At 37.3% G+C, this 18,397-nt stretch overlaps 1 protein-coding gene across 1 annotated transcript in view; it reads left to right on the top strand.

The window, feature by feature from the left end:
• LOC100893963 (atrial natriuretic peptide receptor 1) overlaps positions 1-14,907 on the top strand; it is a 29,880-nt gene extending 14,973 nt beyond the window's left edge. The window contains exons 6-17 of the mRNA XM_030996650.1: positions 416-559; positions 2,171-2,292; positions 3,091-3,235; positions 3,892-4,048; positions 4,552-4,765; positions 6,292-6,379; positions 7,020-7,159; positions 7,660-7,812; positions 8,208-8,306; positions 10,025-10,116; positions 10,694-11,060; positions 14,204-14,907. Coding sequence (XP_030852510.1) covers positions 416-559; positions 2,171-2,292; positions 3,091-3,235; positions 3,892-4,048; positions 4,552-4,765; positions 6,292-6,379; positions 7,020-7,159; positions 7,660-7,812; positions 8,208-8,306; positions 10,025-10,116; positions 10,694-11,060; positions 14,204-14,268 — 1,786 coding nt within the window. The 3' untranslated portion in view covers positions 14,269-14,907. The remainder of the gene's footprint in view (positions 1-415; positions 560-2,170; positions 2,293-3,090; positions 3,236-3,891; positions 4,049-4,551; positions 4,766-6,291; positions 6,380-7,019; positions 7,160-7,659; positions 7,813-8,207; positions 8,307-10,024; positions 10,117-10,693; positions 11,061-14,203) is intronic.
• The last annotated feature ends 3,490 nt before the right edge of the window (positions 14,908-18,397 follow it).

The raw sequence follows: 18,397 nt of genomic DNA on the forward strand, positions 1-18,397 counted from the left end.
TACCCTTTGTCTACAAATGACTAGAATTGTTGCTCATTTTTGTCATACGACTACATAATGACTAATTTTGATTTAATACAGCGATGTTGTTTGCTATTATTTCAATCTGCGTTTTGAATCATTGTAGCAATGTTATAAACACCGTCTCATACACTTTCAATAATACCCTACTATGCCCACAATGGTGTATCCAGAAGCTGGCGTAAGCCCGCCCCTTTAAAAAATACTTTTAATTTGGAGGAAAAAGAATACTAACACACTTTTATCAGCCGATTAACATGTTCATCTCCACCCGCTGTTCGAATACCAAGCGAATCTCCAACGTTTAAGGAATACGTCTGGTGTTGACTGGTGTTTCTAGGTTTCACTATGTATAAAGGCTACTAAATTTCCGACTTCCTATCTTTTTGTACAGTGACCTACAGCATTCGAACCTCTGCAAGTTCGCCGGAGGGTGCATTGAGGTGCCGAACGTTTCCATCATCACAGAATATTGCCCCAAGGGCGCCCTCTCCGACGTCCTCTTAAACGAAGATGTGCCCCTCAACTGGAGTTTTAGGTGAGTTCACTTTACAACATGTCACGATAATCCTGCGAGAAGAACTAATCAGTTACAAGAGTATTGTGTTTCATTTAAAGGGATTCGGTAACTTTGTCTCAAATTCTGAAACAAAATCCTGGATTTAGCTCATGCCACAATGATAATTATAAACCTTTAGGTCAGTCAGGAACCCCGTGACTTTTACAAACCTATCGCCTGTCTGATTATCATGATATTTATGATTGGAAATCGAAACCAAATTGTGCGTTTTCCTAACAGTTTTCATAACATTACAGTCTATTTGGGAAAACGAGTATGGTAAAACCGGTCACTCAAAGATTTTTACTTTTTGAGCCACTTCTTGATCGTTTTAAAGCGCAATTTGTTTAGGGTTTTAATATTACACCATATCACAGACACTGATAACACGTAGGGCCGTGCATCTCATATTTAACATTGTTAGACGATGCCTTTAACAATGTTAGTATTTGTTTGCTCTGGTTAGTTCATAGTATTGTAGCTATGCGTCATGATTCCTACTACTAATCTACCATTCTGATATTGCTTTGTACGGGGAAGTAAATATTTCCCGCTACTTGGTAAGAAACGCAATATTAACATATAATTATTTCACATCCATGCGTTCTTCTGATTTAACATATTCGGTGACATTCAGAGATGTGTATCCAAACATATGGGATATTATGTCCATCATAACTGATTTATTGGAAGCAAATTCTATTGTAATTTACGTATTATACATCTACACAAGACCGCAGCCAAACATATTGTGATGGAGCGATTTCAGCCACAGCATCGATTCCAGGCTATTATTTGGTATTTGCATTTTAAATGTTGACATCGAGTGCAGGAGGATACGAAAATAATTGTAGGCACCCGCTTTCGAAATCAGGAGGGAGCTTAGAGTAAATCGTAGCCCCAAGATAAAAGAATTCGAATATTGGAATAAATAAAACAAAACCGCACAAGCGGTTCAACATGGATAAAAAGCTTTCAAAAACTGTGTCAAGTATACGTGACCGATATAAAGGTTGTTTGGAAACTACAAATTGCAGAATCGGGCCTTTTAAATTTACCATGAATATATTATCGGGTGTACAGTTTCTCTTCAACTGTTGTAATTCAAAATGTAATAATACATCACCCGTTGTGTAGTAAAAACAGTAATCAACCTCAAAGTCATTGTTTTGAAAGTAGAAAATATTTTGAATCAACAAAAATGCAAATCGTTGTTGATTCGATATTAAGGATTTTTAAATTTGTTGTTAACCTCAACAATATATCTCTCTATTGTTGTTTTACACACCATATATTATGATAGCCCTGCACCATACAACAATTGAAACAGCCATTTTTGCACACATAATAATGCTTTATTTATCAATTGAGCAAAGAATAAGATGCAAATGTAAACAATGGTACCGTTTATATCATACTCTATAGGCACTGCCTTACAGTACGAACCGATATCCTCTTCTCCATTGCTCAGTTTCTTTTGCCAAAAATTCGAAGAAGTCATATCGATTTTTGCTCTTCTCCCTCCCTCTCTCTCTCTCTCTCTCTCTCTCTCTGTCTCTCTCTCTATCTTCTCCCGTTTCTCTCTACCAGATTTTCATTTTGCATGGACGTAGCCCGGGGGATGCACTATATGCACAACAACAAGCTCTACCATGGCAAACTGACGTCATCAAATTGCGTTGTGGATGACAGATGGGTGGTGAAGATAGCAGGTTGGTCTTGGGATGGAGGGCACCAGGGCCCAGTTTCATAAAACTTGATATCAATAACAAGTTACAAGCTACTGTTATAAGCTACTGAATCCTGGCATCTGATTGGTTATCAGCAGACTTGTCACTGATTTTTGTCACTTGTCAATGAAAAAAAGGCTTTGTGAAACGGGCACCAGAAACCTTAGAACCTAGCTGGACTGGGAATCGAACTTAATAACCGAGTAGAATAACAGAAAGAGATATAGTTGGGACGTTTGTTCTTTTGCTGATGGGGATCATTTTTTTCCCCTTCAAATATGTCGTGTATAGGGTGTTGACTTGTTTTGGTTGGGTTTGGTTTGAATTATCAAGGGTGGAAAGGCAAGGTCATAATACAGGTCGTATTCACTTATGTGCAATGCAAATGCAGGAATTGTGATATGTTTTCATGGAGTTGATGTGGAATTACCTCCAGGGAGAGGTCAAAATGGTTGGGAAAAAAGAATTACCAGTGCCGAAAATGTGGCCAAACACTTCTTCGATATGGAAAAAGCTGATCAACAAAAAGGGACAATACTTTATGCGAAAAGCTAATAAAAAGGCTTTAGACGACGAAGAAATCGGTAAACTCACATTCCATAAGTATGTCTAGCACTATTCCATGTGATTATCATTAGAAAACCCGTTTAATACCATATTCAAAGAGATGTTTGTACGGTATGTAATGTTTCCTATTTAGGTCATGTCTGTGCCCGTTTTATAGTGTCCTGTCTATTTCTTATAAATATCATTATCATCATTATTTAATTATTTGTTTAGACTACGGGCTGACAACATTCAGAAACCAGGAAGGATCGCAATCAAATGCAGGAGGGTACAGATCGAAAGCCATGCAGGTCTACCTTCCTCCTGAAAACAGAAGTAACACGTACACCCTCGTTACACAAGCCACGGATGTATACAGGTATGCAAAACAGCCTAAAACTTCAACTAGATCGGAAGACGTAAAGGGCGTAATACGTCAGTCACACCGACGAGACCGACACCAGGCCGACAACAGGACGAACGCTCAATTAAATTACCCCCAATCGCCAAGAATTGGTCGATCTGGAGTTGGTCTGAATGAGGTTTCACGGTGTGACTGAGGTATACCTGGCCGGAGAAGGCGGAGAGTTAAGTTTGCTAACAAGCTGCTAAGAGAAATCCAATTTATAACCAATGAAAAAGGGCTTTTAGATTTTCAATTAAAAGAATTTGTATTTCCCAGTACACAAGGTCTACATGTAGATTATAGAACCCTTGTTTCATAAGCTATGGATGTATATTATGTACTGTCTTCAAAACCGTCTGAAACGGCCTGGATAAAACACAAGAACCATTATTAGCGTCATTTGGCGACGGGGAAAGGGGGGGGGGGCAGGACCGAATAGTCGAAAAACTCCGTTGAGAACGCCAGTAATGGAATGATTTGTTATTGTTAAGTTCTCGGAATAAATACAGAATCATACAAATTTTAAGTGCTACGTTATTGCTGGTTAGTTTTGGTAAAGTGTCTCTGTAGCTAATCCTGCTTTATTCTCACTCCATCTCTTTCTCATCCATTTCCCCTTGATACCACAGTTATGGAGTCATTCTGGTAGAGATAGCATCCCGAAACGAGGTGATACCAGAAGATGATTACCCGCTAGATGAGGCGTGGAGACCGCCCCTACCAGATCTAGAAATCGGAGATACCACTGACGATGAAAGGTGCCCCTGTCCGGCGGACTACCTTAGCGTAAGTGATCATCGAAGGGTGTGGCCAATGACAATGATAAGTTGATTGGATTCTTATTTCGAGCCTTTGCAATTAATGGGTCAAAGTGACCGATTTTATTGGCTAATATGACTTAAATTGGCTAATATATTGACGTTGCCACGATTGGCTAAATGAACGAGGGAAAATATTGCATTAGTGACAGGACTTCGGCAGACCCTGGGGTTGATTAACCGACCGGGTGGAGGGTAGCTAGGCAATGGTTGAACTAGGATCTTGTAAAATTAAATAAAAAAGGGAGGGGTGGGGCTAAGTTCTAGAAATTATCAGTCCAGGGGTCATTTTGATTTGATGCAAATTAGGTTTTAAAAAGGAGGGACACAGGCCGTTTGTGCCCATCAATTCCGCCACTGCGTGGAGACACAATCATTTCTCCCCTGTCCCGACCATTGATTTGCCACTGAATAAATATTGTCCGGTTTGGAGAATAATGTCTTGATCTTGATTCTTTCTGGTTATCGCAGCTGATCGAGCGATGTTGGAACATCAACCCCGCACAGCGCCCTCACTTTTCGCAGATCCGACAGACCTTGCACAGCATCAACCCGAGCAAGCTGAGTCCTGTTGATCTGATGATGCAGCTCATGGAGAAATACTCACGACATCTCGAGTCGATTGTCGCCGAGAGGACGCAAGATTTATTGCTGGAGAAGCAAAAGACAGATAGACTACTTTACAGTGAGTAGCTCCCCTAGCGGTCAATTGTCGTCTGCTCAACAACCAATAGGTCTACCAGCTATTTGGTCTATTGTTAATTTAGTTTAATTACCAGTTTGTCTGATGCCCATTTGGTCTAATAATCATTAGACCAAATGTTAGGAAGACGAAATGATTATTAGACTAGACCATAGGGGAATAGACCAATTGGGTAGTAGACGAACTGGTTGTAGACCAAAACGGGAATTAACCCTCCTGGTGTCTCTGTTACTTTATTGAGAAAGCTGTTATAAAGTTATTAGTAATACCTGTTAAAATCTCACTTTAGGTCTCGAGGATGGTTGATGCACGAGAAAGTTTGTGGATGTGTTGAAGTGCATACCGCGGTCCCCGAATTCATCTTGCACCACACATGCTCCTGCAAAAATTGCCCAGCGATAAATTCCTACACTGACCGAATTCCGAACGTCCTACCCTTAACCCAAACCCTAACCCTAAACCGAACACAAAACCCCATGGCAATCCTAACCCTACTTTGGACGAAATGTGCCCTGAGAGAAAATGGTGAATTTTTCTGTATCATGCCCATACGTCTGTATATCTAGTTTAGTTTGATACTATTACTGTTATTGTTGTTGAGACATTTTCCTTTTCAATTCTATCTCTGAAGCCTACGTTTTGAAATCAGACTGATAACAGTGTAATTCGATATGACGAAGAGAGTGAAGTGCGGCTTTCAAGGCCATTTTTAAATTATCAACCGCATGCCGTATCATTCAAATTTCAGAAGAAATATCATGTTGGACCGCAAGCCTCATATTTCAATAAAATAATCGTGTACCGCATATATGCTAAGGAGCGGTTAATAAGTTGAAGATGACATTAGTTTCAAATTTATTTTAGGAGCGGTTTCGTTAATTTACATGTAGTATTTTAAATTCAGTGAGTACATTTGAAGTGTGGACATAAGAGCTTTGTTTATTTCGGAAAAAGACCGCATGTCTCCGTTTTATGTTTGAATATTTCCCTCAACGCTCAAAATATACAGTGCGTCCCAGAAAAAACGAAACCGAGAATTATCGATGTTTAATCATAACTTAATCACAATTATAATTGACAAATGACACATATTTTTAAAGATTAGATCCTCCTCTTTGATTTGATACTACTCGTATAATGCATATTTCACGCATGAGTGATTACATTTAATTTGAAGAGAGGAAACCAAAAAGTCATTTGGTGTAGGGTATCTGAATTTCAAAGAGAAAATCACATTTCCAGAAAGTCGAGTATCTGCCATTTCCTATGACACCTCAATAAGGAAAATGAGCTAGGAATAACAATGTTCTGTTTGTTTAAAGTAGTGCTTGCATTTCCGTAATTGTATTAAACAAATTCGTTTTCACTGGCTGACTGCCGTAGCAACAAACGGAATAACGAAAAGACTTAACTCCGTTTCGTTGACAATCAGTCATGCATGAAGTCTTTCGTCTACGGGCCAGTTCTCAACTCTATCTTTAAGCCCACTATCTTGTCTCGCCCTGTAGGTATGTTACCACAGCCTGTAGCAGACGACCTGAGGCAAGGCAACATAGCTAAGGCGGAACAATATGAATCATGTTCTATTTTCTTCAGGTAAGTAAGACATAGGATAGTGACTCTAGTTTAGATACTACCGTGTATTGAAAATATAATGACAATTGGACTATGGGACTAACCCTATAGTGTGTCTATGTCACTTAACACATTTATCATATGCCAGGTGACTGCAATGGCTTTAATTACCAAAAGAAACACAACTCTGAGCTTATATATTACTTTCAGACTGCTTATTCTAAAATGCACAGAGTTGGAACTTTTAATGGTTCAGAAATGTTGAGCTATTCATGGGACCTTCGCTAATGTGCCACAACTTTGATTTTCTGTTTGGCCCAAATAGCTCCCAATGTGAATGTCTACACACAAGTATTAGCTTCTCAACTCCGTATAATTATATCCTACATCTAGTCCCTTAGTAACGTGCCGTTATATTTCAGTGTAGATCGGTTGAAGAAAACGGGTGCAAGCATGCAACCCTGTATAACGCCATTTGTGATTCGATAGTTAGACTAACATTATCTCCTGCTATGGACATCGTTTATCGTTTCATCACGAAACAAATTGACCGAGCTGAAGACCTTTCGCACATGCATTTGTAATTACAAACTAGATTGAAATCACTAAATCTATCCAATATTTTCATCCTGATTTAAATCCTATCTTTTAAATTTTACAGCGATATTGTAGGTTTCACAAGTCTTTCCAGTACGAGCTCGCCCTACGAGGTGGTAGCACTGCTCAACAAACTCTATGTCACATTCGACTCCATTATTGACAACTATGATGTCTACAAAGTCGAAACCATTGGCGATGCATGTAAGTTTGTTTGTGATTGTTCCCTCTACTATTTGTCCCCGTGTCACTGATTGAGGAATTTTCGTTCCAGTTGCCCAGATTGTCTACTAACATTTTGGATAATGGACCTTGCTACAGATTAGACATCTATGAAAATTAACACATCCAATAATCAGGTACAACTATTGCCCGTATGTGCAGTATTCGTAAAAATACTATCAGTGCTACTACTACTACTACTACTACTACTACTACTACTACTACTAATGCTACTCCTAGTCCTAGTCCTACTACTGCTATTACTACTACTACTACTACTACTACTACTACTACTACTGCTACTGCTACTACTACTACTACTACTACTACGACTACGACTACTACTACTACTACTATTTTTAATACTACTATTACTTCTACTACTAATTCTACTACTAGTACTGCTACTTTTAATACTAATCCTGCTACTGCAACTACCACTCCTACCACTACTACTTCTACTACTTCTACTACTTTTTCAGATATGGTGGTATCGGGAGTCCCGAAGAAGAATGGACACAAGCACGCGGGAGAGATCGCCAGCATGGCCCTCGATCTCGTCGAAGTATGCGAGGAGTTTATCATCCCTCATCGGCAGGATCAGAAGTTAAGGATTCGAGCGGGAATCCATTCGGGTAATAAATTTTACTTTTCTCATTATCTTGCATAAATAAGCTTTAGATTACAATCTAAATATTACTGTATTGTATGCATTGATTAACACGAAGGCGCGATTATCATGCAACAAATATTGCCGTATTCTTCTTTGTTTCTGTCTCATGTCAATTGTTTCTTCATACTCTTTCTCTCTCTCTCTCTCTCTCTCTCTCCATCCATCCATCCCTCTCCCTATCACTCATCCTTTCTTCACAACAGATAGACAGATACTTATAACAGCTATAATCATTTCTTTTCCTCCGTTCATTATTTCAAACGTATCCAGATACTATACGATGAATTAAATGGTTCATATGGACTAAAGTAATGGTGGTGTTGATGCAATATTTTCTATTTTTTGTTTCTACTGCAGGTTCAGTAGTAGCGGGAGTAGTCGGCCTGAAGATGCCTCGGTATTGTCTCTTTGGAGACACCGTCAATACAGCCTCTAGGATGGAGTCAACAGGAGAAGGTATACACAATCACACATTAAAGTTGATACAGACGTAAACTTTGGCCCTAATCATGTAAATGTTCAATTTTATATGCAATTCAAAATCGAATTTCAACAAATACGTCTATGTTTTTGAAAGATAGGCTCTTAATATGATTTGAACCTTGTTTCTGTAATATAAATCTTATTTTCACTTACCGTCTGGTATGTAACGATCTTGACTCCGACGAGAATCTGGTACTGCCTCATATCTGGTTAAACGGCATCTATATCCATCATGAAATTCCAAATCACATAAAAGCACAACAAATTATCAAACTCCAGATCCTGTTGTTGAGTTACAGTAAGTCAGTAGTAAGTAAGTAACCATAGTAACGCAGCGATACTCCAGATTGTAGTTGATGCAAAAAAAGGTTCAAAACAGTGATGAAATTAGGAGTCCGTCAACTATATCCTAAGAAGCTGAAGTAAGATTAATGTGGTGACTTAAGATGTTCTCTAACATAGACCATCTCACAAATGTTTTAACGTTTCATGAACGATTGTTTGATGAATAGTAGACATACACTGACGCTGCTATGGCTTGGGTAAGGGTCAGCTCACGCAACGTTGAAAGCAACCATCTTAAATCTGACCATTTCTCATGTTGGGTGCGTGTACGTACGCAGTCCTTTTTCATGTCTGCAAACATTTCGAAAAACTATTTGTATGGAATCACTCATCTGGTTCAGTGACTTCAGCAACATTAACGTGAATACTCGTGACACCATTTACCTTTGCAATAGACCAGTTCACTAATATATTCAAATGTATGGACGTTTCTTTCGTTTGAACATGTTGACGTATTATTCCCTTAACCTGTTCTTAGTGAATGAACTTAAATACTAGGAATCCTGTCTGCGTAAATGACTTGTGGCTTTGTCGGGCAAGCCTCGGACAAGAATAACCTTTGTGTAAAATGTATGCACCGGTTTACTGACCTGGCCTCGTCATATTTCACAACTATTACAAACATAACCAAAGTGATTAAGTTAGTCACCTGTGTTAATTGCATGAATAATTTCCTCTAAATAATGTTCAGAACCTTAACGTGCATCCTTTATACATTTAGAAATAAATTGCACTTAAATCAGAGTAAAATCCTAAGTACACAATTTTTGTTGACGAATCTCTACAATTAAGTCAAGACAATGTTTATTGTTATTCGAAAACTGAATTTAGAATACATGTTCTTAAAGGTTTTACAAAGCTTTGGTATGGGGTCATGAATTCGGTTGAAATGAACATATTAGAAGCATACGCGATTTTAAAATATTCAATGATCGTTGTCGCACTTGAAATCGAGTCTAAAGTGATGAAATTTCTTTATGTTGTATAGCTCCCTCTCAAGACTAATATTACTTTAGCTTTAAAGCAATGTTTCTTGACTACAATCGACCAATTTGCTATTCCCGTTTGAAAATTATATATCAGAACTGCATATTCTGAGATTTTCATGATCGCAGCTCTCATGGAATGATCTAAGGCGCTAATTGAAATATTCGAAATTTACCAGGAGCACCGTTAAATTCTTGATTATTCAATTTCTCGAAAGCAGAAGTTTTTAAGGGGCCAAATTTTCTAGTGCTTATAATACATCCACAGAGGCATCCAAATACATATATATAATTATTCCAAAACTTTGCAATACCTTTAATCTTTGAAATTCCTCTTCTATGTTTTTCCTTACTGCATAGCGCTGAAAATCCAAGCAAGTGACTTTTGTGTGAACCTCTTAGAAGAGCTTGGTGGCTACACCATCAGAGAGAGAGGGGAGATGCCCGTCAAGGTAAGCAGAACAACAGGGGTGTCGTTTAATTAAGGGAATGTAGAGATTTTACAACGCCCCTTCATTCCTACTATATTATACGCTAGACCGTTGTTGGCATGTTCGAAATGTTCAACCCGAGGGGGGGGGGGGGGAGAGTCTAGACCACATTTTGTATTGGTCCAGTCCGCCCCCTCCCCTCAAAAAAGGAAAACAAAAAGAAAGTACAATGAAAAAATACAAAGTTTCGAGACGCCCCAATATTGAAGATCGGTTTAAAGCCACAAGGGGCGTTATCTTTATTTAAAATATTACGAGACGACGCCTTTTAGCACTAAGTAGACAGGATTTTTTTTTTTTTTTTGGGGGGGGGAGAAAAAGAAAAAAACAACATTGCAAGTCTCTTGTCACTAAATCGATATAAATTAAACACACATTTTCCCCCTTCAATCGTTAATGTCTCCACTCATAGGATGGAGTACATTATTATATTAACATCCAAGGTGGATTGTGTGAAGATGTGGGTACATGATTGTCCAAGGTGGTAGTTGTCAGTTCCTGAGACCAAAGATCATCAATGGTTTCTCAATTCATGCAGGGCAAAGGAGTCATGGTCACATACTGGGTGGAGGGCAAAACGGAAAGGAGAAGCAGTGACTCGGACGACATCAGAACAGAAGCTCAAATCATCGACTTATCGCCTTCACCACACCATCACCAGCCCGAACCAGAAGAGGACCAACATCGGCCGCCTCCGGTACAACGACAATCAACCCTTAAAAACAATTTAACCGCCAACAGCGTCAACAGTGTGTATTTGGACGAGGACGATCCGGCGAATAACAACGTCACGGCGCCGTTGCGCGGGCCGGAGAACGGCGACGCCATCAACATGGTGAAACCCGGGCTGAAGAAGCCAAACTCGCCATCAGGCGGAACCAGGAACAGCCATATATCACTTCCGGGTGAGCTTATAGATTTGACCTCTGAGTGCAATCAAGGTTTTGTCGGGGACCCGGAAGAGGCGGGTGCATGCAATAAAGTTGGATCGAAAGAAAAGTCTAACATTGCTGAGGATATCTTGTAGAGGTAGAAAATAATACGCGTGAGGGGACATTTTGAGACACATTGTAGTCCTTTTATGAGGAAGGACTGTCGAAGTGATGAGGAAAATGAAATGAACATTATTTTAGAAAGCTTTTTTTCTGGAATGATGAAACGCTCTGTATCAATTGAAGGGTGACACTTTCTTACTGATCAAAGCAAATACAAAATCTGTGTTCTAGTGGTCTTAGTGTGCGTTCACAATATGTAGATTGAATGTATTCATACCTTTTGCCTGGAAAGTTTTTGTTATCTATCACTTCATTGGCATACAGAATAAAATATATCTAATGTGCAATAAATCATAATAGAAATATTTCAATATAGCCTTATTTATATCATCTTTAGTTACAAACGAAGCTAAGTTGTATGATTTATATTATTAACGTTCGTCATAGCAACTACAGTATAACGAATTTGACCTCTCTCCTTGAAATAACCAATCAGATGGGAAACCTGCAAAAATAAGTAAGTGCTCGGATGTTTGAAGCTAGTCTAATTTGTTTTTATTTTCCCCTACTGTTATCAATAATTGGTTAAAAACTTAGATTTCATGTGTAAGCCTGATTGTATATATTGAAGTATTTGATCCACACAAAATTGTTTAAATGTATTCCTGCATGCCCCTTTGATTTCTATAATTTCAGTTTACAACGCAAAAAATGCCACACGTTATTTCATATATTTGTTATTGAAATGTAACTAGGTTATGCATGTATCAATGAAGACGAATCTCAATAACAATAAATTCTAACTTTGAGGTAATATCACACTTTTTGTAATATCATAGAGAATGTCACATGAGGTTACCAAAAAATGACCGTACAATGAATAGCACCTCATGACATAGAAAGCTTTTGTCTGTTATAAGTCGGTAAGGACTTGGTCTGGTCATAAATGCCCAAAAATAATTATACAAAATTAAAATATAGAATATAAAAATAAACGAAAATGACGAGAAAGTTTGCTTTCATTCATACATGCATATTAACATTTTAAAAATCGCATTATTGTCGTTGTTTTCCACGCCAAGACAAGTTTGTATTGTTTTATTCCCCGCGTGTTTATGTGAATAAATGGTTTAAACATGATTCATGACGATTTACTGACTGTTTTAAAACCCCAGTTACATCTAAGTATATTCATACGATATTGTTCCTACTTAAACACTGAATTGTATATATTCGAGATGCACTTTTCATAGCTGAATCACCACTTTACCTTTTATCCCCACATTATTTTCCACTATTATAGATACCCACTCCAACAATTTTTCTCTGCCAGGTATTATATATGTAAACTTTTGATTGTCGATGCGAGATCAAAGGATATATATTTAAGTGATCTCCCTTTCTTTCAGCTTGCGTTCTGCCATAGGTCCACGAGATCTATCTCTTAGTGCCGACTTTGTCAATAAATATAATCAGAAGTACAGTTTTCTTTCTTGCAGCTCCAGATATCACTGTTTTCTTCTTCTATACTAACACACGAGCTTATTTAGTACCTTTCCTCTTCGAGCAATCTCTATTTTAATGTCTTATTTACTCCTGTCTTATGAAATCAAAACTGTTACTTCTTTTACATGTGTAGCGATGCGTCAAATTCTTTTCTGACGTACATGTTTCTGCAGAATACTTTTTTCCTTTACCAGTATAACATTTCTGTTAAGTAGACATTTTCTGATTTGGCTGTAAATGATATTTCGTATTGCCCTTTTGTCAAAAATACTAGTATTTCATAGATATTTCAAAGACTACAATTTATGTAAAAAAACAAATACATTCAAACATCCATTGAAAAATATCAATCATACCATAAATTACAATAACACACTGCCATGAATTTATGTAGTAACGTTTAAAGGTACTAAACTGAAAATCGCATCAATATATCGAGTCTACCTAGTGGCATAAAATTGTTAACATTTACGGAATTTACCTTTCAACATAATAAACAATAGTCATTTTGCTCCTCGTATTCCAAACTCAATATTCACGCATTTAGTATTGATTTATAGAACTAATGTGACTTGAACCTTTTTCACGTCTGGCGAATTATTATCATTTCAGAGCAAGAATATTGAAGCATAGATATATGATGTTTAACATACCAATTGAATATGAAGCTACAATGTATTTATAGCTAAATATACACACATTGCCTTTTTACTTCTACAATGTGCTTTTGTCTAGGAAGAATGCAATTGATGATCAATAAAATAATACTGCTGTACCGAGTAAAAATATGAGTCTTGAAATTTGCTTTGCTTTTAGTTTCGCATGGTGAATGGGTAGCAAAATCTGCTGCATGAATATCATTTTTCCTCTATTTACTTTTAATTCGTTGCATGATCATTATCTAATCATGTGTTGCATGTCTAATCCTTTATGTATGGTGATTTTATGCCTTTGCTAATGTTAATTGATTGAATGAACAAGGTATATGAAAATCAAGGAAAGCAGCTTTATATTTACTGAACCGGCGATCTTGCTTGGACAATGTTTTTATCATATTCATCATGATATCTTTCATTTCTTGCCATGATTTTTTCTTCAGTGCTGAGCAATTCTTCCATGTTTTAATCATTATTAATAAAGTGACAACGTTGAAATCTAATGCAATTTCAGGAGAACAAAACCCTGGATATAACAAAAGATAATATTATTGGTGATTTAGAAATATTTTTTCAATTCTGTTAAATTTTGTTTTGTTCACTTGAGAACACTTATCATTACATATAAAATGATTGTTGACACAAGTAGCATTGCAACATAACTAACATTGAAAAAAAGCACTTAACATATTTTACAGTTCATTCCAATACTCATGTTAACATCATGCACGCAATAATATTTGCACTTTCGTAAGATACTAACACGCATGATTTACATTATTCTGAATGGTACAAAGCAGATACCACTTGTACCACGTAAATTCTTGTTTCAGAAGTTCATGCATGCTCACTTCATGGTTCATTTTATTTCTAATAACTTTCCACCTTCAGGTTCTGTAGATGACCAACAGGACGAGTCTGAGACAGCTTGCCTAATCCGTGAAAGCGTACTCTAGTGGCGCCAACTATCGTTATCACGTGACCCAACTAGACCAGCCAATGGGAAACGAGCGCTGTACTGTGCGTGCTGAATACACGCAAGAAGAGCTCCGCGGACTACGTATAACTAACACGTAGCCTTTGGATGGATAGCGAGTTCCATTATTTAAGAGACGGAAAAATACTAACCCATCATGTGATAAGTTGAACGCGTTCTGCTTCTTGAAGGAGTGCATTTCCGGGATTTTAACACCGTCCACGATGTTACCAAGAGCTAAATTTAATGAGCACGGGTAGTGAGAAAGTACGTGGAATAGTAATTCTTTACGCACAAAAAGGCAGACAAAAGTGTGAAGTAGGCGATAAATAACGTTCACGTAGTTTAAAATCATTACGCACGTCCCGATACATATACAATCGTGACCCCAGGCTTGAAGTTATTGATAAAGATGTAGATTTTTAATTAAAGCTATGCATGCATGAATTTAAGTATCTCTCGTTATGTTAATCACATAGTCTGAATATAATATTTATTATCATACTAATCTCCGAAGTCTGCCGGTTCGGACTATGTCTGAAGAATGTTGATCTGATCTCTTCTCACCTTGATCGACATGCTATTTATTTCACATTGCATACCCCAGTCACACCGCCACACCGATTCTTTACCGACACCAAACCAATCAAATTTTGTTCATGGGTGGGGGGGGGGGGGTAATAATTTAGTAATTTTAAATTATGTTCGGCGTGATAGCGGTCTGGTGTCGGCTTCTGTTTGTGTGAGTCGGGTATAGTCACATCACCTAACTGACTCCACATCGACTCACTATTTGCCGCTCGGGGGTTATTCAATATTTTGTTCAGTCAGTTGTCGGTCTTGGGTCGGTCTCGTTGGTGTGAACGGGGTATTGACAGGTACATGTTCACACTGATCTGGGTATCAATTTTATATATTTGTGTGAACTGATCCATGTCATTGTACCAATAAAGTCGTTCGGGTTCGCACAACAAATGTATACATTCATGTAGTTTCGTACTTCTCTCTATATGTCACTGCCTTATAAAAACTCCTTTATAGCATTTACAAATTGTATCCATCTTTCCCCACTTTTCCTATCTGTCCTTGTATTTCTATGTCAATGTCTTTCTCCCTCTCTCAATTCCCTATATCAATTTTTTCTTCTTCTCTTTAATCTCTCTCTCTCTCTCTCTCTCTCTCTCTCTCTCTCTCTCTCTCAATCACTCCCTACCAATGTTAGTAACTCCATTTCGTCTGTCAAAAGACAGACCTCAATTACCATTGGTGGGTCTGAAAATTGTAAATGATAAAATGTTGCACAATTAGAACAGAACACCGTTTCACAAATCTTGTCATCGCTATCAGGTTCTAAGCATGATAAAAAGCTCATGAAAAAGCCTGAAATTTGATTGGCTAAGAGCAATTATGTCGTAGATCTGGGGCAGTTGTTATTAATGGCACAAGTTTTATGGAACAGGGTCCCGGTATAGTGTGTTTATAAATACATGTAATAAACAACCATGAAAATGTCTTCTGCAACGAATTTGCTTGTGTTGGTTGATGTATTGCAGAGTGATGTGAGTTTGTCAAATTGTAGATATCACCTCATATTTTTTACACTCGGTGTTAGCTATTATTTATTCAAACCAATCGACCAGTTTACTAATGTGATCTGATTAAATGCATAATTCTTCACACACAAAAGAGCGCCTTCGAATACCCTGAAAGCTTGCACGAGGATTTTCCAGCACATCGTTGGCTAAATTCAAAAGTCTGAGGTTTTACCATATGGGACCGTCGGGTTTGAAAGTGGATTATATAGAAACAAGGTGTGAGAGAGTGGTATTATTTCAGTTTCGTCCGATGAAGGACTACTTATAGCGGATAGAGGGAGAAAAATTAAAGAGAGGTATTATTTCGTGAGAGGAGTTCTGAAGAGGACTGGTGTCTGGTGTCTGGTGAACAAGGTTATGAAAGGGAAGAGAGATCGAGGCTCGACATTCCGAACAGTTTGACTGTTCGTCCTCAAGGGCGATGTATATTTCATTATTTCAAAGTTCATCATCAGAATATGGGAAGGAAGAATCGGATGACTAGCATCCATATTTTAATTGTATTACATTAGTAAACTGGTCTATTGTTTTAGGATAACAAACTAATTACTGTAACGTTTGTGGTGTGGTTTATACGTAACAATACCTGGCATGGAATTTCGGTGTTTGAAGTAGCCTAAACTTTTACCATCTCGTTTGTCATTAATGTGTTCACAATATACTCACATTCGAAATCCACACTTTATTCATGTATACGACTGCCAGACTACACTTTAGAGTTTTCAAGAAAAATTCTTGTTATGCATGTTGTATTATACCATGTGATTTTTTTCACTCGTGTAAATTATGTATAAAACGTTGCACATTATACAAAAGGAGTCGGCTTTCTTTCATATATCATATTGTACATAATATACAGATAGATTGAACGATGGTTCCGATTATGTACAATTTACCAAATGTTTATCTACTCTTAATGTAGAGCACTATACTATTTTATATATACATGTACATGTACATTGTGGAAAGAGGTATGGTATACAGTGATGTACCCGATTTTATGATTGTAAAATAATTGCCAGTGGATATGAGTTTCTTTACAATAAATAACATTTAAACATATATGAGCGCCTTATGTGTTCACATATTATCTATATAATATATGGGTTCGGTTGTGACATACATGTAAATGTAGAATATCAAACAAACAATGATTTTCTGGACGTGTTTTAGAAAAAGAGTGAATATCTTGTGTTGGCTAATAAGAATATAATATTTCCTCGCCTTTAAGGGACCCCATACCCCATATTATCAGGTCAAACAAATTTTTACTTTTGAAAGAATGCTGTTGCTATAACATGTCAAAATCTTTGCTTTTGGAAAAAAACAAATTTTCTGCAAACTAAATTGTTTGCAGAAAAAGGTTTAGAATTGACTAAAGTTGAGAATACAATGCAAAAAGTAAAAACATAATTTGGTCAACGCATGTCTCTGTATACCCTTGATTCTACCTTTCTTCATGCCTTTCTTTCTTTCTCTTTCTGTCTCCGTCTCTCTATTGTTCTATTTCTCTATTTCTCTTTCCCTCTCTCTCTCTCCAAAGATGAAGTGAAGTATAAATTACGGAGCATTTCATTTCATTTTGTTTGTCTTTCCTATAGGAGAAGTTTGTCTCTGTGACAAACCTTCAATACCATTGGAACGGTTTGTAAACTAAAATCCCAGAATTCCTATTGTTCCATCCTCACAAGTCACAAGATGGCAACATAATAAATGGAAGTAACGCTAGGTATGCGAGTAATAACGTTATCTGAAATTCAGTGAGGACTGGGAGTTGGAATTACCTCAAAAGTTATCCTTGTTTATTAATCATTGGTCGGGATATGGGAGCTATATCAAAACTAACATTTGTATAGTCTCGGCTTTACATGTATTGGTTAAGTCGGTTTGACTAATATCCTTTAGAGTGTACACTGCAATGCCAGGTATTTGACATTTCGTTAGCCAAATTAGTTTGATGATGCTGGCAAAACTATTATGTTCTGAGTCTCAAGGCCTGAGCTTTGTTGTGTCAAAAAATGGCTGAACTTATATAAAAATCTATTATAAAGTTGTATCACTGCTAGAGGAGTATTAAAAAAACTAGTGAGCATGTTTTCATATTTGTCAAAGAGAAAAAAAAGCACATAGGATTGTGTGTAATGTGCACACTTTTTTAATTTGTCTTTTAATTTGTTATAGAATGAAGGCAATAAAAAATGAATTATTATACAAAGAAGTGTGGTATGTTTCAATTGTCATTATTTTCTGTATCTCAAATTGGCTTATACAAAAGCTATCCCCTACTTCCTAACATATGGCAATGATCCCCTAGTCATCTACACCCAATCTCTCAAGTTTTTCATCCAAGATAGATATCTGAGGGTTAATATTTTTAAGGGGGTTGTTTTCAGGAGTAATTGTCCATGGGTATTTTTTTTGTTTTGAACTAGACACTAACGTTTCATTCAGGGCTTTCACTCGAACTGCATTTTTTTGTCCTTCACCCTACGATGACAATGACAATGACAAGAT

This window comes from Strongylocentrotus purpuratus, unplaced genomic scaffold (assembly GCF_000002235.5).
Source record: "Strongylocentrotus purpuratus isolate Spur 01 unplaced genomic scaffold, Spur_5.0 spur5_scaffold_3, whole genome shotgun sequence".
NCBI classification, from domain to species: Eukaryota; Metazoa; Echinodermata; class Echinoidea; order Camarodonta; family Strongylocentrotidae; genus Strongylocentrotus; species Strongylocentrotus purpuratus.